The sequence below is a fragment of the Triticum aestivum genome, chromosome 5D (assembly GCF_018294505.1).
Source record: "Triticum aestivum cultivar Chinese Spring chromosome 5D, IWGSC CS RefSeq v2.1, whole genome shotgun sequence".
NCBI lineage: Eukaryota > Viridiplantae > Streptophyta > Magnoliopsida > Poales > Poaceae > Triticum > Triticum aestivum.
This window is the reverse complement of record NC_057808.1, coordinates 352,360,877-352,379,058: the sequence shown is the minus strand read 5'-3', so window position 1 is coordinate 352,379,058 and position 18,182 is coordinate 352,360,877. Positions and strand designations below refer to the sequence as shown.

Genomic DNA, 18,182 nt, shown 5'->3' with positions numbered 1-18,182 from the left:
ACAAACTTGGTTAAGGGACTTATGTGTTTGTGAGATTCACAGGAGAACACAGATAGAAGTCCCTGGAGATTCGGCTTACCCATCAATGATGACCCCTAAAAATGTGTGAAGACATTGAAGATAATGGTGGTACGCGAATACTTTTGCTCTAAGACAAGGGAGCACGAACACATAGTCTTTCGGTAGTTTCATTTTCTTCTTTTCGATTCATAGAAACCACCGTACGTACTGTTAAGTGGGGTCGATGTAAACAAAGTCAGAAACTGACATGATCTCATATGTCTTCAAGTGAAGACAATGAGAGAAAACCTCTTCGAGAGTTGGTTGAGTCAGCATTGCTTGTAGCCCAAGTCAAGCTGTTGCATGTGTTTGAAATCCGATCGTTGGACATGTGTCGGTTGGCCACTGGCCAAGGGTCATTTCGGTCATATCATGTCGGGTTGCCTCCGGGCTATAAATAGCCCACCCCCTCCAGCATAAGTTGGTAGCTACTCCGAGTTATTCCACGACTTTTGTCGTCTGCGAGCAACCCATCTCCGAAGCCTTTGAGAGAGAATTCCTGCGAGCAAACCCAAACACCCAGAGCCCAAAGTGATTGAGTATCACGGAAGCGTTTCTGTTCTTCATGAACCGAAGACTTGTTACACTTGAAGACTATGATCTTCCAGACGGTTAGGCGTCGCCTTCTAAGCATCCAAGAGTCATTGTGGACTGCCGGTGAACGAAGTCTGTGAAGGTTTGGAAGTCTACCTGTAAGACTTACCTGAGTGATTGGGGAGGTCTACAATGAACTTAGCTTGAGGGGAATAAGGTGAAAACTAGGTATTTTGAGTTCAATCCCAGCCTCCCTAACCAGACGTACAACTGTCACAACAACTAGAACTGGTCACACAAATCACATGTCTTCTCCGAGCAACTGGTTCTATTAGTTCACTTCTTTACTTACTGTTAGTTTCATGAAGCCTTTGCTTGTGCGTTCTGTTTGAAGACATTGTGTGAACACATTCTCTCTGATTACATATTTGTCTTCACATTAACTACTTTTACTATTATGTGCTACCTAGTTTGATGTCTGTCTACACTTCTCACTTCCATTGTGTTGACATGCCAGCATGCCTAGTGCAGATTATCTTCTGCTATATCTTGTTGAGTTATTGTTTTGCTTCCGCGGCTTCGAAGACATTGTTGTTTAGAAGACAAACAAAAAAAATTGCCTATTCACCCCCCCTCTAGTCGATAACTAGCACTTTCACCGAGACTTCCAGTTTGTTTTCTGACGGCCTGGAGAGGAGACCCACCAAAAGTGTTGAACCATCCGACTGAAGTCATCACACACAAACATAGGTAGCATAAAAACTCCCATCATGTACATCGGAATGGTTTTACCGACTACCTAGATCACTACCTCCTTGCCCACTTGGGACAAGGTGTCTCCTGAAGGAAATATGCCCTAGAGGCAATAATAAAGTTATTATTTATTTCCTTATTTCATGATAAATGTTTATTATTCATGCTAGAATTGTATTAACCGAAAACTTGATACATGTGTGAATACATAGACAAACATAGTGTCACTAGTATGCCTCTACTTGACTAGCTCGTTAATCAAAGATGGTTGAGTTTCCTAGCCATAGACATGAGTTGTCATTTGATTAACGGGACCACATCATTAGGAGAATGATGTGATTAACTTGACCCATTCCGTTAGCTTAGCACTCGATCGTTTAGTATGTTGCTTTTGCTTTCTTCATGACTTATACATGTTCCTATGACTATGAGATTATGCAACTCCCATTTACCGGAGGAACACTTTGTGTGCTACCAAACATCACAACGTAACTGGGTGATTATAAAGGTGCTCTACAGGTGTCTCCGAAGGTACTTGTTGGGTTGGCGTATTTCGAGATTAGGATTTGTCACTCCGATTGTCGGAGAGGTATCTCTGGGCCCACTCGGTAATGCACATCACTTACGCCTTGCAAGCATTGCAACTAATGAGTTAGTTGCGGGATAATGTATTACGGAACGAGTAAAGAGACTTGCCGGTAACGAGATTGAACTAGGTATTGAGATACCGACGATCGAATCTCGGGCAAGTAACATACCGATGACAAAGGGAACAACATATGTTGTTATGCGGTCTGACCGATAAAGATCTTCGTAGAATATGTGGGAGCGAATATGAGCATCCAGGTTCCGCTATTGGTTATTGACCGGAGACGTGTCTCGGTCATGTCTACATAGTTCTCGAACCCGTAGGGTCCGCACGCTTAACGTTTCGATGACAGTTATATTATGAGTTTATATGTTTTTATGTACCGAAGGTTGTTCGGAGTCCCGGATGTGATCACGGACATGACGAGGAGTCTCGAAATGGTCGAGACATGAAGATTGATACATTGGAAGCCTATATTTGGATATCGGAAGTGTTTCTGGTAAAATCGGGATTTTACCGGAGTACCGGAGGGGTTACCAAAACCCCCCGGGGGTTAATGGGCCATAGTGGGCCTTAGTGGAGATGAGAAGAGGCGGCCAGGGCAAGGGCCGCGCGCCCCTCCCCCTAAGTCCGAATAGGACAAGGAGAGGGGGGCGGCGCCACCCCCCTTTTCCTTCTCCTCCTCCACCTCTTCCCCCCCCCCCCTTCTCCTATTCCAACAAGGAAGGGAGGGAGTCCTACTCCCGGTGGGAGTAGGACTCCTCCTGGCGCGCCCCCTCCTGGCCGGCCGCACCTCCCCCCTTTCTCCTTTATATACGGGGGCAGGGGGCACCCTAGAGACACAACAATTGATCGCTTGATCTTTTAGCCGTGTGCGGTGCCCCCCTCCACCATAGTCCACCTCGATAATATCGTAGCTGTGCTTAGGCGAAGCCCTGCGTCGGTAGAACATCATCATCGTCACCACGCCGTCGTGCTGACGAAACTCTCCCTCAACACTCGGCTGGATCGGAGTTCGAGGGACATCATCGGGCTGAACGTGTGCTGAACTCGGAGGTGCCGTGCGTTCGGTACTTGATCGGTTGGATCGTGAAGACGTACGACTACATCAACCGCGTTGTGCTAACGCTTCCGCTTTCGGTCTACGAGGGTACATGGACAACACTCTCCCCTCTCGTTGCTATGCATCACCATGATCTTGCGTGTGCGTAGGATTTTTTTTGAAATTACTACGTTCCCCAACAGTGGCATCAGAGCCTGGTTTTATGCGTAGATGTCATATGCACGAGTAGAACACAAGTGAGTTGTGGGCGATATAAGTCATACTGCTTACCAGCATGTCATACTTTGGTTCGGCGGTATTGCTGGATGAAGCGGCCCGGACCGACATTACGCGTACGCTTACGCGAGACTGGTTCTACCGACGTGCTTTGCACACAGGTGGCTGGCGGGTGTCAGTTTCTCCAACTTTAGTTGAACCGAATGTGGCTACGCCCGGTCCTTGCGAAGGTTAAAACAGCACCAACTTGACAAACTATCGTTGTGGTTTTGATGCGTAGGTAAGAACGGTTCTTGCTAAGCCCGTAGCAGCCACGTAAAACTTGCAACAACAAAGTCGAGGACGTCTAACTTGTTTTTGCAGGGCATGTTGTGATGTGATATGGTCAAAGCATGATGCTCAATTTTATTGTATGAGATGATCATGTTTTTTAACCGAGTTATCGGCAACTAGCAGGAGCCATATTGTTGTCGCTTTATTGTATGCAATGCAATCGCCCTGTAATGCTTTACTTTATCACTAAGCGGTAGCGATAGTCGTAGAAGCATAAGATTGGCGAGACGACAACGATGCTACGATGGAGATCAAAGTGTCGCGCCGGTGACGATGGTGATCATGACGGTGCTTCGGAGATGACAAGCACAAGATGATGATGGCCATATCATATCACTTATATTGATTGCATGTGATGTTTATCTTTTATGCATCTTATCTTGATTTGATTGACGGTAGCATTATAAGATGATCTCTCACTAAATTATCAAGGTATAAGTGTTCTCCCTGAGTATGCACCGTTGCGAAAGTTCTTCGTGCTAAGACAGCACGTGATGATCGGGTGTGACAGGCTCTACGTTCAAATACAACGGTCGCAAAACAGTTGCACACGCGGAATACTCAGGTTAAACTTGACGAGCCTAGCATATAACAGATATGGCCTCGGAACACTGAGACCGAAAGGTCGAGCGTGAATCATATAGTTGATATGATCAACATAGTGATGTTCACCATTGAAACTACTCCATCTCACGTGATGATCGGACATGGTTTAGTTGATTTGGATCACGTGATCACGTAGAGGATTAGAGAGATGTCTATCTAAGTGGGAGTTTCTTAAGTAATATGATTAATTGAACTTTAATTTATCATGAACTTAGTCCTGGTAGTATTAGCATATCTATGTTGTAGATCAATAGCTCATGTTTAGCTCCCCTGTTTTATATTGATATGTTCCTAGAGAAAACTGAGTTGAAAGATGTTAGTAGCAATGATGCGGATTGGATCCGTGATCTAAGGATTATCCTCATTGCTGCACAGAATAATTATGTCCTTGATGCACTGCTAGGTGACAGACCTATTGCAGGAGCAGATGCAGACGTTATGAATGTTTGACAAAAGCTCGGTATGATGACTACTTGATAGTTTAGTGCACCATGCTTTACGGCTTAGAACCGGGACTTCAAAAATGTTTTGAAACGCCACGGAACATATAAGATGTTCCAAGAGTTGAAATTGGTATTTCATACTCATGCCCGTGTCGAGAGGTTTTTGACCTCTGACAATATTTTGCCTACAAGATGGAGGAGAATTGCTCAGCTAGTGAGCATGTGCTCAGAATGTCTGAGTACTACAATCACTTGAATCAAGTGGGAGTTAATCTTCCAGATAAGATAGTGATTGACAGAGTTCTCTAGTCGCTATCACCAAGTTACTAGAACTTCGTGATGAACTATAATATGAAAGGGATAACGGAAATGATTCCCAAGCTCTTCGTGATGCTGAAATCGACGAAGGTAGAAATCAAGAAAAACATCAAGTGTTGATGATTGACAAGAGCACTAGTTTCAAGAAAAGGGCAAAGGGAAGAAGGGGAACTTCAAGAAGAACGGCAAGCGAGTTGCTGCTCAACTGAAGAAGCCCAAGTCTGGACCTAAGCCTGAGACTGAGTGCTTCTACTGCAAAGGAAGTGGTCACTGGAAGCGGAACTGCCCCAAGTATTTGGCGGATAAGAAGGATGGCAAAGTGAACAAAGGTATATTTGATATACATGTTATTGATGTGTACTTTACTAGTGTTTATAGCAACCCCTAAGTATTTGATACTAGTTCAGTTGCTATGATTAGTAACTCGAAACGGGAGTTGCAGAATAAAGAGAGACTAGTTAAGGGTGAAGTGACGATGTGTGTTGGAAGTGGTTCCAAGATTGATATGATCATCATCGCAGACTCCCTATACTTTCGGGATTAATGTTGAACCTAAATAAGTGTTATTTGGTGTTTGCGTTGAGCATGAATATGATTTGATCATGTTTATTGCAATACGGTTATTCATTTAAGTTAGAGAACAATTGTTGTTCTGTTTACATGAATAGAACCTTCTATGGTCATACACACCAACGAAAATGGTTTGTTGGATCTCGATTGTAGTGATGCACATATTCATAATATTGAAGCCAAAAAGATGCAAAGTTAATAATGATAGTGCAACTTATTTGTGGCACTGCCGTTTAGGTCATATTGGTGTAAAATGCATGAAGAAACTCCATGCTGATGGGATTTTGGAATCACTTGATTATGAATCACTTGATGCTTGCGAACCATGCCTCTTGGGCAAGATGACTAAAACGTCGTTCTCCGGTACAATGAAGCAAGCAATGTTGGCAATCATACATACTGATATATGTGGTCCGATGAGTGTTGAGGCTCGCGGCGGGTATCGTTATTTTCTGACCTTCACAGATGATTTGAGCAGATATGGGTATATCTACTTGATGAAACATAAGTCTGAAACATTTGAAAAATTCATATAATTTCAGAGTGAAGTAGAAAATCATCATAACAAGAAAATAAAGTTTCTACAATCTGATCGTGGAGGAGAATATTTGAGTTACGAGTTTGGTCTTCATTTGAAACAATGCGGAATAGTTTCGCAACTCACGCCACCTGGAACACCACAGCGTAATGGTGTGTCCGGACGTCATAACCGTACTTTATTAGATATGGTGTGATCTATGATGTTTCTTACCAATCTACCACTATCGTTTTGGGGTTATGCATTAGAGACAGCTGCATTCACGTTAAAAAGGGCACCATCTAAATCCGTTGAGATGACACCTTATGAACTGTGGTTTGGCAAGAAACCAAAGTTGTAGTTTCTTAAAATTTGGGGTTGCTATGCTTATAAGAAAAAGTTCCATCCTGATAAGCTCAAACCCAAATCGGAGAAATGTTTCTTCATGGGATACCCAAAGGAGATAGTTGGGTACACCTTCTATCACAGATCCAAAGGCAAGATATTCATTGCTAAGAATGGATCCTTTCTAGAGAAGAAGTTTCTCTCGAAAGAAGTGAGTGGGAGGAAAGTAGAACTTGATGAGGTAACTGTACCTGCTCCCCTATTGGAAATTAGTTCATCATAGAAATCTGTTCCTGTGACTACTACACCAATTAGTGAGGAAGCTAATGATCATGATCATGTAACTTCAGATCAAGTTACTACCGAACCTCGTAGGTAAACCAGAGTGAGATCCGCACCAGAGTGGTACGGTAATCCTGTTCTGGAGGTCATGTTACTTGACCATGACGAAGCTACGAACTATGAGGAAGCGATGATGAGCCCAGATTCCACGAAATGGCTTGAGGCCATGAAATCTGAGATGAGATCCATGTATGAGAACAAAGTATGAACTTTGATTGACTTGCCCAATGATCGGCGAGCCATTGAGATTAAATGGATCTTCAAGAGGAAGATGGACGCTGATAGTAGTGTTACTATCTACAAAGCTAGAATTGTCGCAAAAGGTTTTCGACAAGTTCAAGGTGTTGACTACGATGAGAGTTTCTCACTCGTATCTATGCTTAAGTCTGTCCGAATCATGTTAGCAATTGCCGCATTTTATGAAATCTGGCAAATGGATAAACAAAACTGCATTCCTTAATGGATTTATTAATGAAGAGTTGTATATGATGCAACCAGAAGGTTTTGTCAATCCTAAAGGTGCTAACAAAATATGCAAGCTCTAGCGATCCATCTATGGACTGGTGCAAGCATCTCGGAGTTGGAATATACGCTTTGATAAGTTGATCAAAGGATATAGTTTTATACAGACTTGCGGTGAAGCCCGTATTTACAAGAAAGTGAGTGGGAGCACTACAACATTTCTGATAAGTATATGTGAATGACATATTGTTGATCGGAAATAATATAGAATTATTCTGCAAAGCATAAAGGAGTGTTTGAAAGGAGATTTTTCAAAGAAAGACCTCGGTGAAGCTGCTTCATATTGAGCATCAAGATCTATAGAGATAGATCAAGACGCTTGATAAGTTTTTTCAATGAGTACATACCTTGACAAGATTTTGAAGTAGTTCAAAATGGAACAGTCAAAGAAAGAGTTCTTGCCTGTGTTACAAGGTGTGAAATTGAGTAAGACTCAAAGCCCGACCACGGCAGAAGATAGAAAGAGAATGAAAGTCATTCCCTATGGCGCCTCAGCCATAGGTTCTATAAAGTATGCCATGCGATGTACCAGATCTATTGTATACCCTACATTATTTTTGGCAAGGGAGTACAATAGTGATCTAGGAGTAGATCACTGGACAGCGGTCAAAATTATCCTTAGTGGAATAAGGATATGTTTCTCGATTATGGAGGTGACAAAAGGTTCGTCGTAAAGGGTTACGTCGATAAAAGTTTTGGCACTGATCCAGATGACTCTAAGTCTTCATCTGGATACATATTGAAAGTGGGAGCAATTAGCTAAAGTAGCTCCATGCAGAGCATTATAGACATAGAAATTTGCAAAATACATACGGATCTGAATGTGGCAGACCCGTTGACTAAACTTCTCTCACAAGCAAAACATGATCACACCTTAGTACTCTTTGGGTGTTAATCACATAGCGATGTGAACTAGATTATTGACTCTAGTAAACCCTTTGGGTGTTGGTCACATGACGATGTGAACTATGGGTGTTAATCACATGGTGATGTGAACTATTAGTGTTAAATCACATGGCGATGTGAACTAGATTATTGACTCTAGTGCAAGTGGGAGACTGAAGGAAATATGCCCTAGAGGCAATAATAAAATTATTATTTATTTCCTTATTTCATGATAAATGTTTATTATTCATGCTATAATTGTATTAACCGGAAACTTGATACATGTGTGAATACATAGACAAACATAGTGTCACTAGTATGCCTCTACTTGACTAGCTCATTAATCAAAGATGGTTGAGTTTCCTAGCCATAGACATGAGTTGTCATTTTATTAACGGGATCGCATCATTAGGACAATGATGTGATTGACTTGACCCATTCCGTTAGCTTAGCACTTGATCGTTTAGTATGTTGCTATTGCTTTCTTCATGACTTACAGATGTTCCTATGACTATGAGATTATGCAACTCCCGTTTACCGGAGGAACACTTTGTGTGCTACCAAACGTCACAAGTAACTGGGTGATTATAAAGGTGCTCTACAGGTGTCTCCGAAGGTACTTGTTGGGTTGGCGTATTTCGAGATTAGGATTTGGCACTCCGATTGTCGGAGAGGTGTCTCTGGGCCCACTCGGTAATGCACATCACTTAAGCCTTGCAAGCATTGCAACTAATGAGTTAGTTGTGGGATGATGTATTACGGAACGAGTAAAGAGACTTGCCGGTAACGAGATTGAACTAGGTATTGAGATACCGACGATCGAATCTTGGGCAAGTAACATACCGATGACAAAGGGAACAACGTATGTTGTTATGCGGTCTGACCGATAAAGATCTTCGTAGAATATGTGGGAGCGAATATGAGCATCCAGGTTCCGCTATTGGTTATTGACCGGAGACGTGTCTCGGTCATGTCTACATAGTTCTCGAACCCGTAGGGTCCGCACGCTTAACGTTTCGATGACAGTTATATTATGAGTTTATATGTTTTTATGTACCGAAGGTTGTTCGGAATCCCGGATGTGATCATGGACATGACGAGGAGTCTCCAAATGGTCGAGACATGAAGATTGATACATTGGAAGCCTATATTTGGACATCGGAAGTGTTCCGGGTAAAATCGGGATTTTACCGGAGTACCGGAGGGGTTATCGGAACCCCCCGGGGGTTAATGGGCCATAGTGGGCCTTAGTGGAGATGAGGAGAGGCAGCCAGGGCAAGGGCCGCGCGCCCCTCCCCCTAGTCCAAATAGGACAAGGAGAGCCCCCCCCTTTTCCTTCTCCTCCTCCACCTCTTCCCCCCCCCTCCCTTCTCCTATTCCAACAAGGAAGGGAGGGAGTCCTACTCCCGGTGGGAGTAGAACTCCTCCTGGCGCGCCCCCTCCTGGCCGGCCGCACCTCCCCCTTGCTCCTTTATATACGGGGGCAGGGGGGCACCCTAGAGACACAACAATTGATCGCTTGATCTTTTAGCCGTGTGCGGTGCCCCCCTCCACCATAGTCCACCACGATAATATCGTAGCGGTGCTTAGGCGAAGCCCTGCGTCGGTAGAACATCATCATCGTCACCACGCCGTCGTGCTGACGAAACTCTCCCTCAACACTCGGCTGGATCGGAGTTCGAGGGACGTCATCGGGCTGAACGTGTGCTGAACTCGGAGGTGCCGTGCGTTCGGTACTTGATCGGTCGGATCGTGAAGACGTACGACTACATCAACCGCGTTGTGCTAACGCTTCCGCTTTCGGTCTACGAGGGTACGTGGACAACACTCTCCCCTCTCGTTGCTATGCATCACCATGATCTTGCGTGTGCGTAGGAATTTTTTTGAAATTACTACGTTCCCCAACATCTCCATGGCACAATTCTCTTGGTAAAACTAGCAAGAGGGCTATGGCATTGGTCCTTTGACATTTGATCCCTAAGAAAGGGAGGCCTAGGTACTTTTCCTCATATGTGTTCCGCTGGATGTGCAATACTGAGTGCACCTTAGTCTGATGCGCCACCATACATTATTCCCCAAACATGATGCTACATTTAGCAAAGTTTATAAGTTGGTCGGTTGCAACCTCATAGGTCCCTAAAACTTTTCGGACCTCCATAGCTTTGTTATTATCTGCCTTGAAGAACAAGAATGGTTCATCCACAAACAACAAGTGCGAGATGCCCGACGCACACTTGCATATTTACGGGCGTGGAATCTTCTCTGTTCCACACCGTACTTCTACAATGCAGATAGACCATCAACAACCAACAGGAACAAAAACAGGGGGAGGTGATCACCTTGCCAAAGCACACGCATCGGCGCAAATGAGTCCAAGAGGGTTCCATTGAATTTATCTGAATATCTCACCGAGGTAACCCACGTCATAATCCAGTCCACCCACCCGCAAGCAAAACCCACCTTTTGCATCATTTGCTTCAAGTATATCGAGTCAACCTGGTCATATGCTTTTGAGAGATCAAGTTTATGTGCACAAAAACTCCTCTCTAGATTCTTTTCTTGTTGAATATGGTAGATGCACTTAGGAGACAAAAGAGCGTTGTCAATGATCGTCCGGCCTGGCACAAAAATACTCTGAGACGGCGAAATAATTTCATCCAATAGTGGTCTAAACCGGTTCACCAAGCACTTAACAACCTCCTTGTATATATATGACATTGTAGAGACTAATGGGTCTAAAGTCAGCAAGTTTTACTGGATTATGTTTGATTGCTCAATTTCACATGCACATGCTTATATTATGCCTCATCGCTTTCATGAGAGATGGTACTAGTGAACCTATGAACTCCAGTCCACCTTCCTCCATGAGATGGCCTCCAAACCTCATTTACTTGCACATTTAATTTCAGATAGTACTTATTCCAAAAATTCAAAAATACGTCATACCACATTATATATTTATTACTTGTTTCAACTAGCAAAGTTTTCAAGATTGGTAACCTCACTATAATCGTTTGGGGCACAAGTAGGTCATTTACAGTATTATAATACTACTCCCTCAAAGGAGGCACCGTCATCATACTGAAAAAGGCTCTCATCTCCCTTTATATATATAGCATCAAACATGACACATAAGTCTCATCGAAACGACACGACAGATCACACAACTACATAGGAACACACAAAGCAACAGGGAAAAAGAGGTTTCGGCAGGGGGCATCAGCACAACAAGCCCGCCTAAAAGGACTCAGCTGGGGCGCCGTTGTCATCTACATTACCAAACCCTTCTCCTTTACAATCGCCATACTTCCCCCATTCATGTGTGAGTAATCAGTTGCACACATGATATGGATTGGAATTTTGTGATGCCAATCTTGTAATAGTGCTATCATGTTAGGGGTTTGATTAATGGTGCGACTATTGTTCTTAATTTATTATCGATACAACTTTGTTGTGCTTAATGCTTGTTATGTTACTAGGGCACGAATAGAATGAAATCTGATCTGAAGCATTCATCCACATCAACTGTGAGCAACAAACACAATGGTTTGGTGACCGTGACTTTCTCTTGATGAGGAGTTGAATTGCGGTCCATTTAGATTTAGTGCTCACATTTACACCCACATGTACACGTTTAGTATAATGAAAAGTCATGATACTTATGGATTTATCTTCGTCAGATGTAGGCTTGTGTGTCGATATGTGGGCGATTACAGGCGTGTGTTCGGATGTGTAAGCGTGTCGACGTTTGCAATTCTTTTTCTTTTTTTTGCGGGGTCGACGTTTGCAATTCGGTAAAATGGTCCAAGTTAAAGAAAACAACGATCAGTGTTACTTGACTGAACGAGTTTGTCCGAGAAAAATAGTGTACCACTAGCATTTCTGTATCTGAGTTGGTTAAATATTTCCAGTTGCATGCAACAGCTTGTCACAATAAAGGTGGCATCTTCATCTCCTGACCTTTACGAGTGGCATCATGAACTCTCCCCAGCTGCACTAATGACATTTCAGCAAAATCCAACGGGAAGCAAACAAGCGAAAGATTCCATGCAAGTCACAATTTGCTAGCTAGCCCAGCCGTGCTTAGCTTTTTTCTGCAGCTCGATCGATCAGAAGACCCAAAACACTCCGGCAGCATCTAACTACACCACGCCTCACCGTGGGCCAACCCCGCCGGCCGTCTCGCCGGTGAAAACAAAAAGCAACTCAAAGGTAGACCAAGATGGCTTAGCTTAGCTACACTGTGTCCATTGTGGCGTGTTGTTGGCGCCGCCGCATGCCGTCGAGGATGAGGGTCTCGCCGACGTTGTCGACCTCGACGTCGCCGCCCTCGGTCACGTAGCTGCAGGCCACCTCCGACGACATGGCGGCGGACGGCCTCACCGCCCGGAACTTCTGGCGGCAGCTGAAGCAGGTGATCTGGAGCAGCGTCGCGTTGACCTGCCGCACGGCGTGCTCGCGGAGCGCGTGGGCGCGGCTCAGCTCCACCTGCGCCTGGTGCCGCATGCGTTTGGCGCTCGCCAGCTCCTGCTCGGCCAGCTCCCCCTGCCGCTTCGCCTGCGCGCGTGCCTCGTCCGCGGCGGCCTTCTCCGCCATCGCTTGCCGCAGCTCCTCCCGTGCCTCCTGCATGGTCCTGGCTGCGGTGCCACCGCTGGGCTCGCCCACGTCTCTCCTTCCACGGCTGTCGCCGCTGCAGAAGCCGATTGAAAGCTGCAGCTGCATGGCGGCGTCGTCTCCCTGCGAGATGGGCGCCGGCGGTGACTGTGGCGCTGCGTACCGCGACGGCGCCACGCCCAGAGGCGCAGACGCACCACCCGTGCTGCTGCTGGACGGCGGCATGAGCTGCAGCTCAAGGTTGTGCCCACCACCGCCACGGCCATCGGGCTGCGGCGTGCGCGGCGACGGCACCTGCTGTTCGAACCGGTGGAACGCGGCGGCGTTGGGGCTCCGCATTGCCGCGGCGCCGGGCCAGGTCACGGCGCTGATGACGACGTCGCTGGACGGGCTGGTGCTGGACGCTGTCCGGGACCGAGAGAGCGATATCGCCGGCGGCGGCGCCTGCTGCTGCGACGACGGGGCGGCCGCCACTCCACACGCCGGCGCTGCCACGCCCGGCCCCGCCTGCGGGCAACCGGCGGTGCACGTGTCCTGGTGCTCTATGAAGCTCTCCACCCTGCACCACATTTCGACGCGCCCACCGATTAGTTAGAGAGAGGGCCGGCGACCAATAATCACATATTCACATCGACGATCAATCACAACAGCACTAGTACGTACTCGTATGGTCAAGAGGAGCATGACCTAGTAAGACTGAAGATACCAACAGCGAGCTAACGAGTGAGCGAGAAAAGAGACTTTATTGCATGTGCTGAAAGGAATTTATGTTGCTGCCCGGCCGCGGGTCCAAAGGTTGGATCTACATGGAAGAGAACGCAAACGGCCCCCAGTGCCATGACTTGTGAGTAGTATTATTATAGTATTATATTGCGATCCAGGGCGGCATGGATCGATCGTACTAGTAGGCAGCAATTGTCAGGTAGCAGCAGTGCGAGTATGAGATTTTGGCCCCGGGCGGGCTAGGTAGGCTAGGCTAGCGTGCGCAGTTTAAATGGGAGCTGCTGCCGCTGTTGCAGCGCTCGCTCGCGTCCGACGACGGACGCAGAAACAAATGCGCGAGCAAGCAAGATACCAACGGAGGTGTGCGCACGCAGACACAGGGAAAGGGGCTGCTCTGCGCCCCCCCTCGGAAATTGTGCCCTGATCCGCACCCTCCGATAAAGAAAGAGAAAAGGAAGGAGAAGTGAGCCCCAGCCGTGTGCCGTGCTGCAGAGAACAAAGAAATCCTTTCGAGAAAGAAAGAAAGGGGGGAAGGAAATACATCCGCCTTTCTGTCCCGCATTGAATCGGATCGAGCCGGCCGGGAACTGCTCTAGCTTGCTTGCTTGTTTGTTGTAAAGAAAGAAAATGGCGTTGGATGGGTTGGAGGGGTGGTGGGGAAGAAGAGGGAGAGAGGTTGGTTGTTTACCGGGAGAAGACGCGGCCGCAGTCGCAGGAGTGGCCGCGGGTGCCGCAGGTCTTGAGGTGGGCCTTGTAGTCGGAGTGGACGGCGTAGGCCTTGGAGCAGCGGCTGCAGGCCCACTGGCGGTGGCCGCTGTGCTTGCGGCGGAAGTGCTTCTTGATGCCGACCAGGTCGCCCAGGGCGTGGGAGGGGTCGTGGTGCAGGCAGCTCGGCTCCGGGCACACGAACACCCGCTTCCGCGCCGCCTCGCCGGCCTCCCGCTTCAGCAGCTTCCACGGCACCTTGTGCCGCCGCCGGTGCATCTGCAGGTTCTGGTCGCGCTGGAACCCCTGGTTGCAGATCTCGCACACGTACCGGTCCGACTCCAGCAGCGTCCGCGGCGACAGCGACACCACCTCCGCGTCCGGGTCTGCCGCCGCATGCAACATCCCTAAGTGTCAGTGCTCCTAGTAGTATTTCCGCTCCACCATTGCCGAACTATCATGCAATTAGATGCAATGGTGCGTACCTGGTGTCCCGGCTGGCCGGCGTTTCCTCTTGGTCGCGGGGGAGCCGGTGGCGATCTGCAACGACGACCCGAACGGCGGCTCCGCCGTCTCCTCGTCGGTAGGCGGCCCAGCCATCGGCGCGCAAGAGCCCAACATGGCTTCCTTGCCAGCAACTCGCTCGGAAGAGGAGAGAGAGAGAGAATCCTCCTTTCCCTCTCTAGCTCGCCTGATCAAGAGAGTCTATCTACACGATGGAAACGGAATGCGTTGGGCTGCCTATATAGGGAGGGAGAAGAGATCAACCAGATGTGGGGGAGCGGTAATGGGAGGAAGGGGGGCTAATGATCTACTACAACAAGAGCGAGCGTTCGGAAGGAATTAAAGGTGGAAAGGAGGGAGGGGGAGGGGGAGGAGGGAGGAGGGAAGAAAGGGTCTTGGAGTTGCCTTTTGTGAGCTGCTACAGAGACAACACCAAAGGAGGAGAGAGAGATGAGACGAGAGGGAGGAGGCAGGCAGCTTTCCACCGGCTTTAGGTTTCAGCAGCTTTCTTTGGGATTATATGGGGGAGAAGAGAGAGGGAGTGAGAGGGGAGGGGGGAGAGCTGGAGTTGGTAAGTACTTCTGGGGTTTGTGCCTTAATTGTCCTTGCAGGGTCGCAGCTAAGGACAGGAGGAAGATGAGGAGGAGGAGAGGGGAGGGAGAAAGGAAGATGCATGGCTGGCTGGCTGGCGTCTCAATAAATTAAGGACTTTTTAAGGGAGTTTGCACAGATGGATGGATATACGTTTGGGGTAGCTTGCAATCCTTGTCTAGCTAGCCACGCACAAAGCAACAAATTTTTTTTTTTCGAAACGGAGGCAAAAGATTTGTCTCATCCATTAAATAAGAGGAGAATAGAGTTTAGAGTTTTTACAAGCGCCCTTGCAAAAAGGCATGGCAATTACTCTCGTACAACAATACGCCCTAGTTTCTTAGCACCTGCCGTAACCCATAGTTTTGCCTCGAGTACGATATTTTGGAGCAGGATAGGCGGCGGCGCACTCTTGTTGCGAAACACCCGCGCATTTCTCTCGTTCCAAATAGTTCAAGAGACGAGCATGGTGAGGGAGGCCATCGCTCGTCTATTGGGGTTTCGCATGTCGGTCCTTCTATCCCACCATTGCATGAGGGAATCCTCAAGGTGCCAATTGGAGGTTTCCATGTGCACAAGACCAAACTTGTCGATGACCGATCGCCAGAGCCTAATGGAGAAGCGGCACTTGACGAAGAGGTGGATGCCCGATTCTTGCTCACGTTTGCAAAGCGGGCAAAGCCCACAATTATCCCAACCATGCTGCTCCAACCGGTCGGCGGTCCAGTTCCGGTCTTGCAAGGTCAACCATGCGAAGAATTTAACCTTGGGGGGGCCCAAGCTCTCCAAACCATGTGGTGAATGGGCGAGTGCGTCAGGCCAAGGAATTGCGCCTTATATGCTGTGGCCGCCGAGTACTGCCCATCATCAGCATGTTTCCAAACAATGTCGTCCTCAACGTGATCGTCAAGACGGAAGTCATGCACAAGAGCCCAAAGCGAGAAAAGTTCCCGGATGTGTGCGACGGAGACAATAGTGTCATGCTTGATGTGGGTCATCCAAGCGTTCCCTCGAAGGGCCTGACGAAGCGTCGATCTCTTCCTTTTTGAGGCTTGAAAAATAAGAGGGGCAATATCCTTGGGCTTGCGACCAAGCAACCACGGGGAGTCCCAGAACGGTGTTTTTGCACCATTGCCAACGATGATTGTGGTGGAGGCATAGAAGAAATTCATATCTTCCTCGGTGCACAGGTTGCCCAAGCCAACCCAAAGCTTGGAAGGCTCCTTCCATTCGTACCATGGCCACCTTAGTCGCAAGGCCCGAGCAAACTTGTCGGTGTTGAGGATGCCCAGGCCTCCATAGATCGTAGGCCTGCAGACCATGTCCCAATTGACCTTACATTTTGCGCCGGTCGTCTTGTCCGACCCTGATCAGAGGAAGGCCCTCTCAATCTTGTTGATATTATGAAGTGTGCCCTGTGGCACAATGAGAGATGTGATGAAGAATACCGCTTGAGAGGTGATGACCGATCTGACAAGGATAGTGCGCCCAATAGTTGTGATGCTTTGTCCCTCCCAAGTTACTAATTTTCCGGCCGCCTTGTCTTGTTAAAAGAACAAGATCTTCTCCAACATAGCCGTCACATGGGGAATGCTTGCATGCCATTCCACAGTGCTCCATCAGGTAATACTAATACTATAAGGGTTAGTTTATAGCAAACGGAACTGGTAATCAAGCTGCCGAGTTTCTGAGTAGCTATTTGGGTCTTGTGCCCTTTTGTTATTCCTGTATTTGGAACAGGTTGGCAGCACCTCAGGGACGAGCACATGCTCTTCTGTGAAAAATACCAATTCCAGAGTTCTAGTAAGCAACTGTAGTACTATGTACACTTCTAACATTTCATATGAAAAATAGTTGCGTCTTATGTGAACACAATTTGAGGCTAAAACCTATTTATTCAGATCATTTGCCTCTTTTAATCTAGTGCACTAACAATACCCTTCAATAAAATTTACTTATATATGAATTTGCGTTCATTGTTTTCTAAAGATTTTTTTCCATCCCGGGGAATTGAGATGCTAATCTATTTATTTGATATGCGGCGATAATAATCATACTTAAAAATGTAGCTCCTTATACAACTGGAACAACTCTGTATGTATGGTCAATCATGTGAACTTGTATTATGATCTAAGAACAATAAAATAACAAAAATACTAACGCCCACACGTGTGGGCGTTAGCTAACTCGCCCACACGCCTCTATCGCCGTCCAGCGCCTTTTGCACGAATCTTGGCATGAAAGGCTGTTTTTATGTGCCACGTAGGACAACTCGTGCGTGTGGCGTGTGAGGGAGTTCGCCCGCACGCCGGTTTTCTCTCCGCGGTCAACGGTTGCCAGTCGGGGGCGTGCGATGGAACTGCTGTCGCGCCCACACGCCGCGCACCACTTCTGTTCCCCGACTCCCACGACTGCCCATTCTCCCACTCTCCCACACCCCAACTGTCATTTGCCATGTTTTTGAAGGGTACATGGCAACTGCCCTATTTGTGATTGTAAGCAGATGGCAACTCTCTTTTACCCGAACGTGTTATTTATTGCCATGTCTGTTTGTAGCGCTACAGGGCAACTGTCTAGTGTTAGTAGGTGGCAACTCCTGAAGATACCACCGTCGCCCACATGCCTGTCTCCTCTCCCACACACCAAAAGCTATCAGTTTCCATGTGTTCTTGCAGGGTACATGGCAACTGCCCTAGCGTACTTGTAAGCAGATGGCAACTCTCTCTTTTACATGGCAACAGCTGCAGTTGCCTAAAAATGGCATCCGGCACTTGACCTAAGATGGCAACTGCAGTTCAGCAACCATGGCAACTGTAGTTGTCCGACATGGCAACTGTAGTTCAGCAACATGGCAACTGCAGTTCAGCAACATGGCAACATGGCAACTGAAGAGGGACCGGACCATGGCAATCGCGGCGGGACGCGTGGTTACTGCCACGCGGGGCGTGT

At 47.3% G+C, this 18,182-nt stretch overlaps 1 protein-coding gene across 1 annotated transcript; it reads right to left on the bottom strand.

Moving 5' to 3' along the window:
- Positions 1-12,119: 12,119 nt before the first annotated feature.
- On the bottom strand, positions 12,120-15,144 carry LOC123121699 (protein indeterminate-domain 16). Its single transcript, XM_044541716.1, has 3 exons — positions 14,624-15,144; positions 14,122-14,524; positions 12,120-13,269 (listed from the first exon to the last, which is right to left on the bottom strand). Exons 1-3 carry the CDS (start codon positions 14,757-14,759, stop codon positions 12,333-12,335), a joined length of 1,476 nt encoding a protein of 491 aa, XP_044397651.1. The 5' UTR covers positions 14,760-15,144; the 3' UTR covers positions 12,120-12,332.
- Between the last annotated feature and the right edge of the window lie 3,038 nt (positions 15,145-18,182).

What these genes read in the sequence shown, in the direction of transcription:
- LOC123121699 (XM_044541716.1), bottom strand. Translation starts at nt 14,759, where the DNA reads ATGTTGGGCTCTTGCGCGCCGATGGCTGGGCCGCCTACCGACGAGGAG. An exon ending in CCGGCCAGCCGGGACACCAG is followed by an intron (nt 14,525 to 14,623) that starts GTACGCACCATT and finishes ATGCGGCGGCAG; the next exon opens with ACCCGGACGCGGAGGTGGTG. An exon ending in TGCGGCCGCGTCTTCTCCCG is followed by an intron (nt 13,270 to 14,121) that starts GTAAACAACCAA and finishes AATGTGGTGCAG; the next exon opens with GGTGGAGAGCTTCATAGAGC.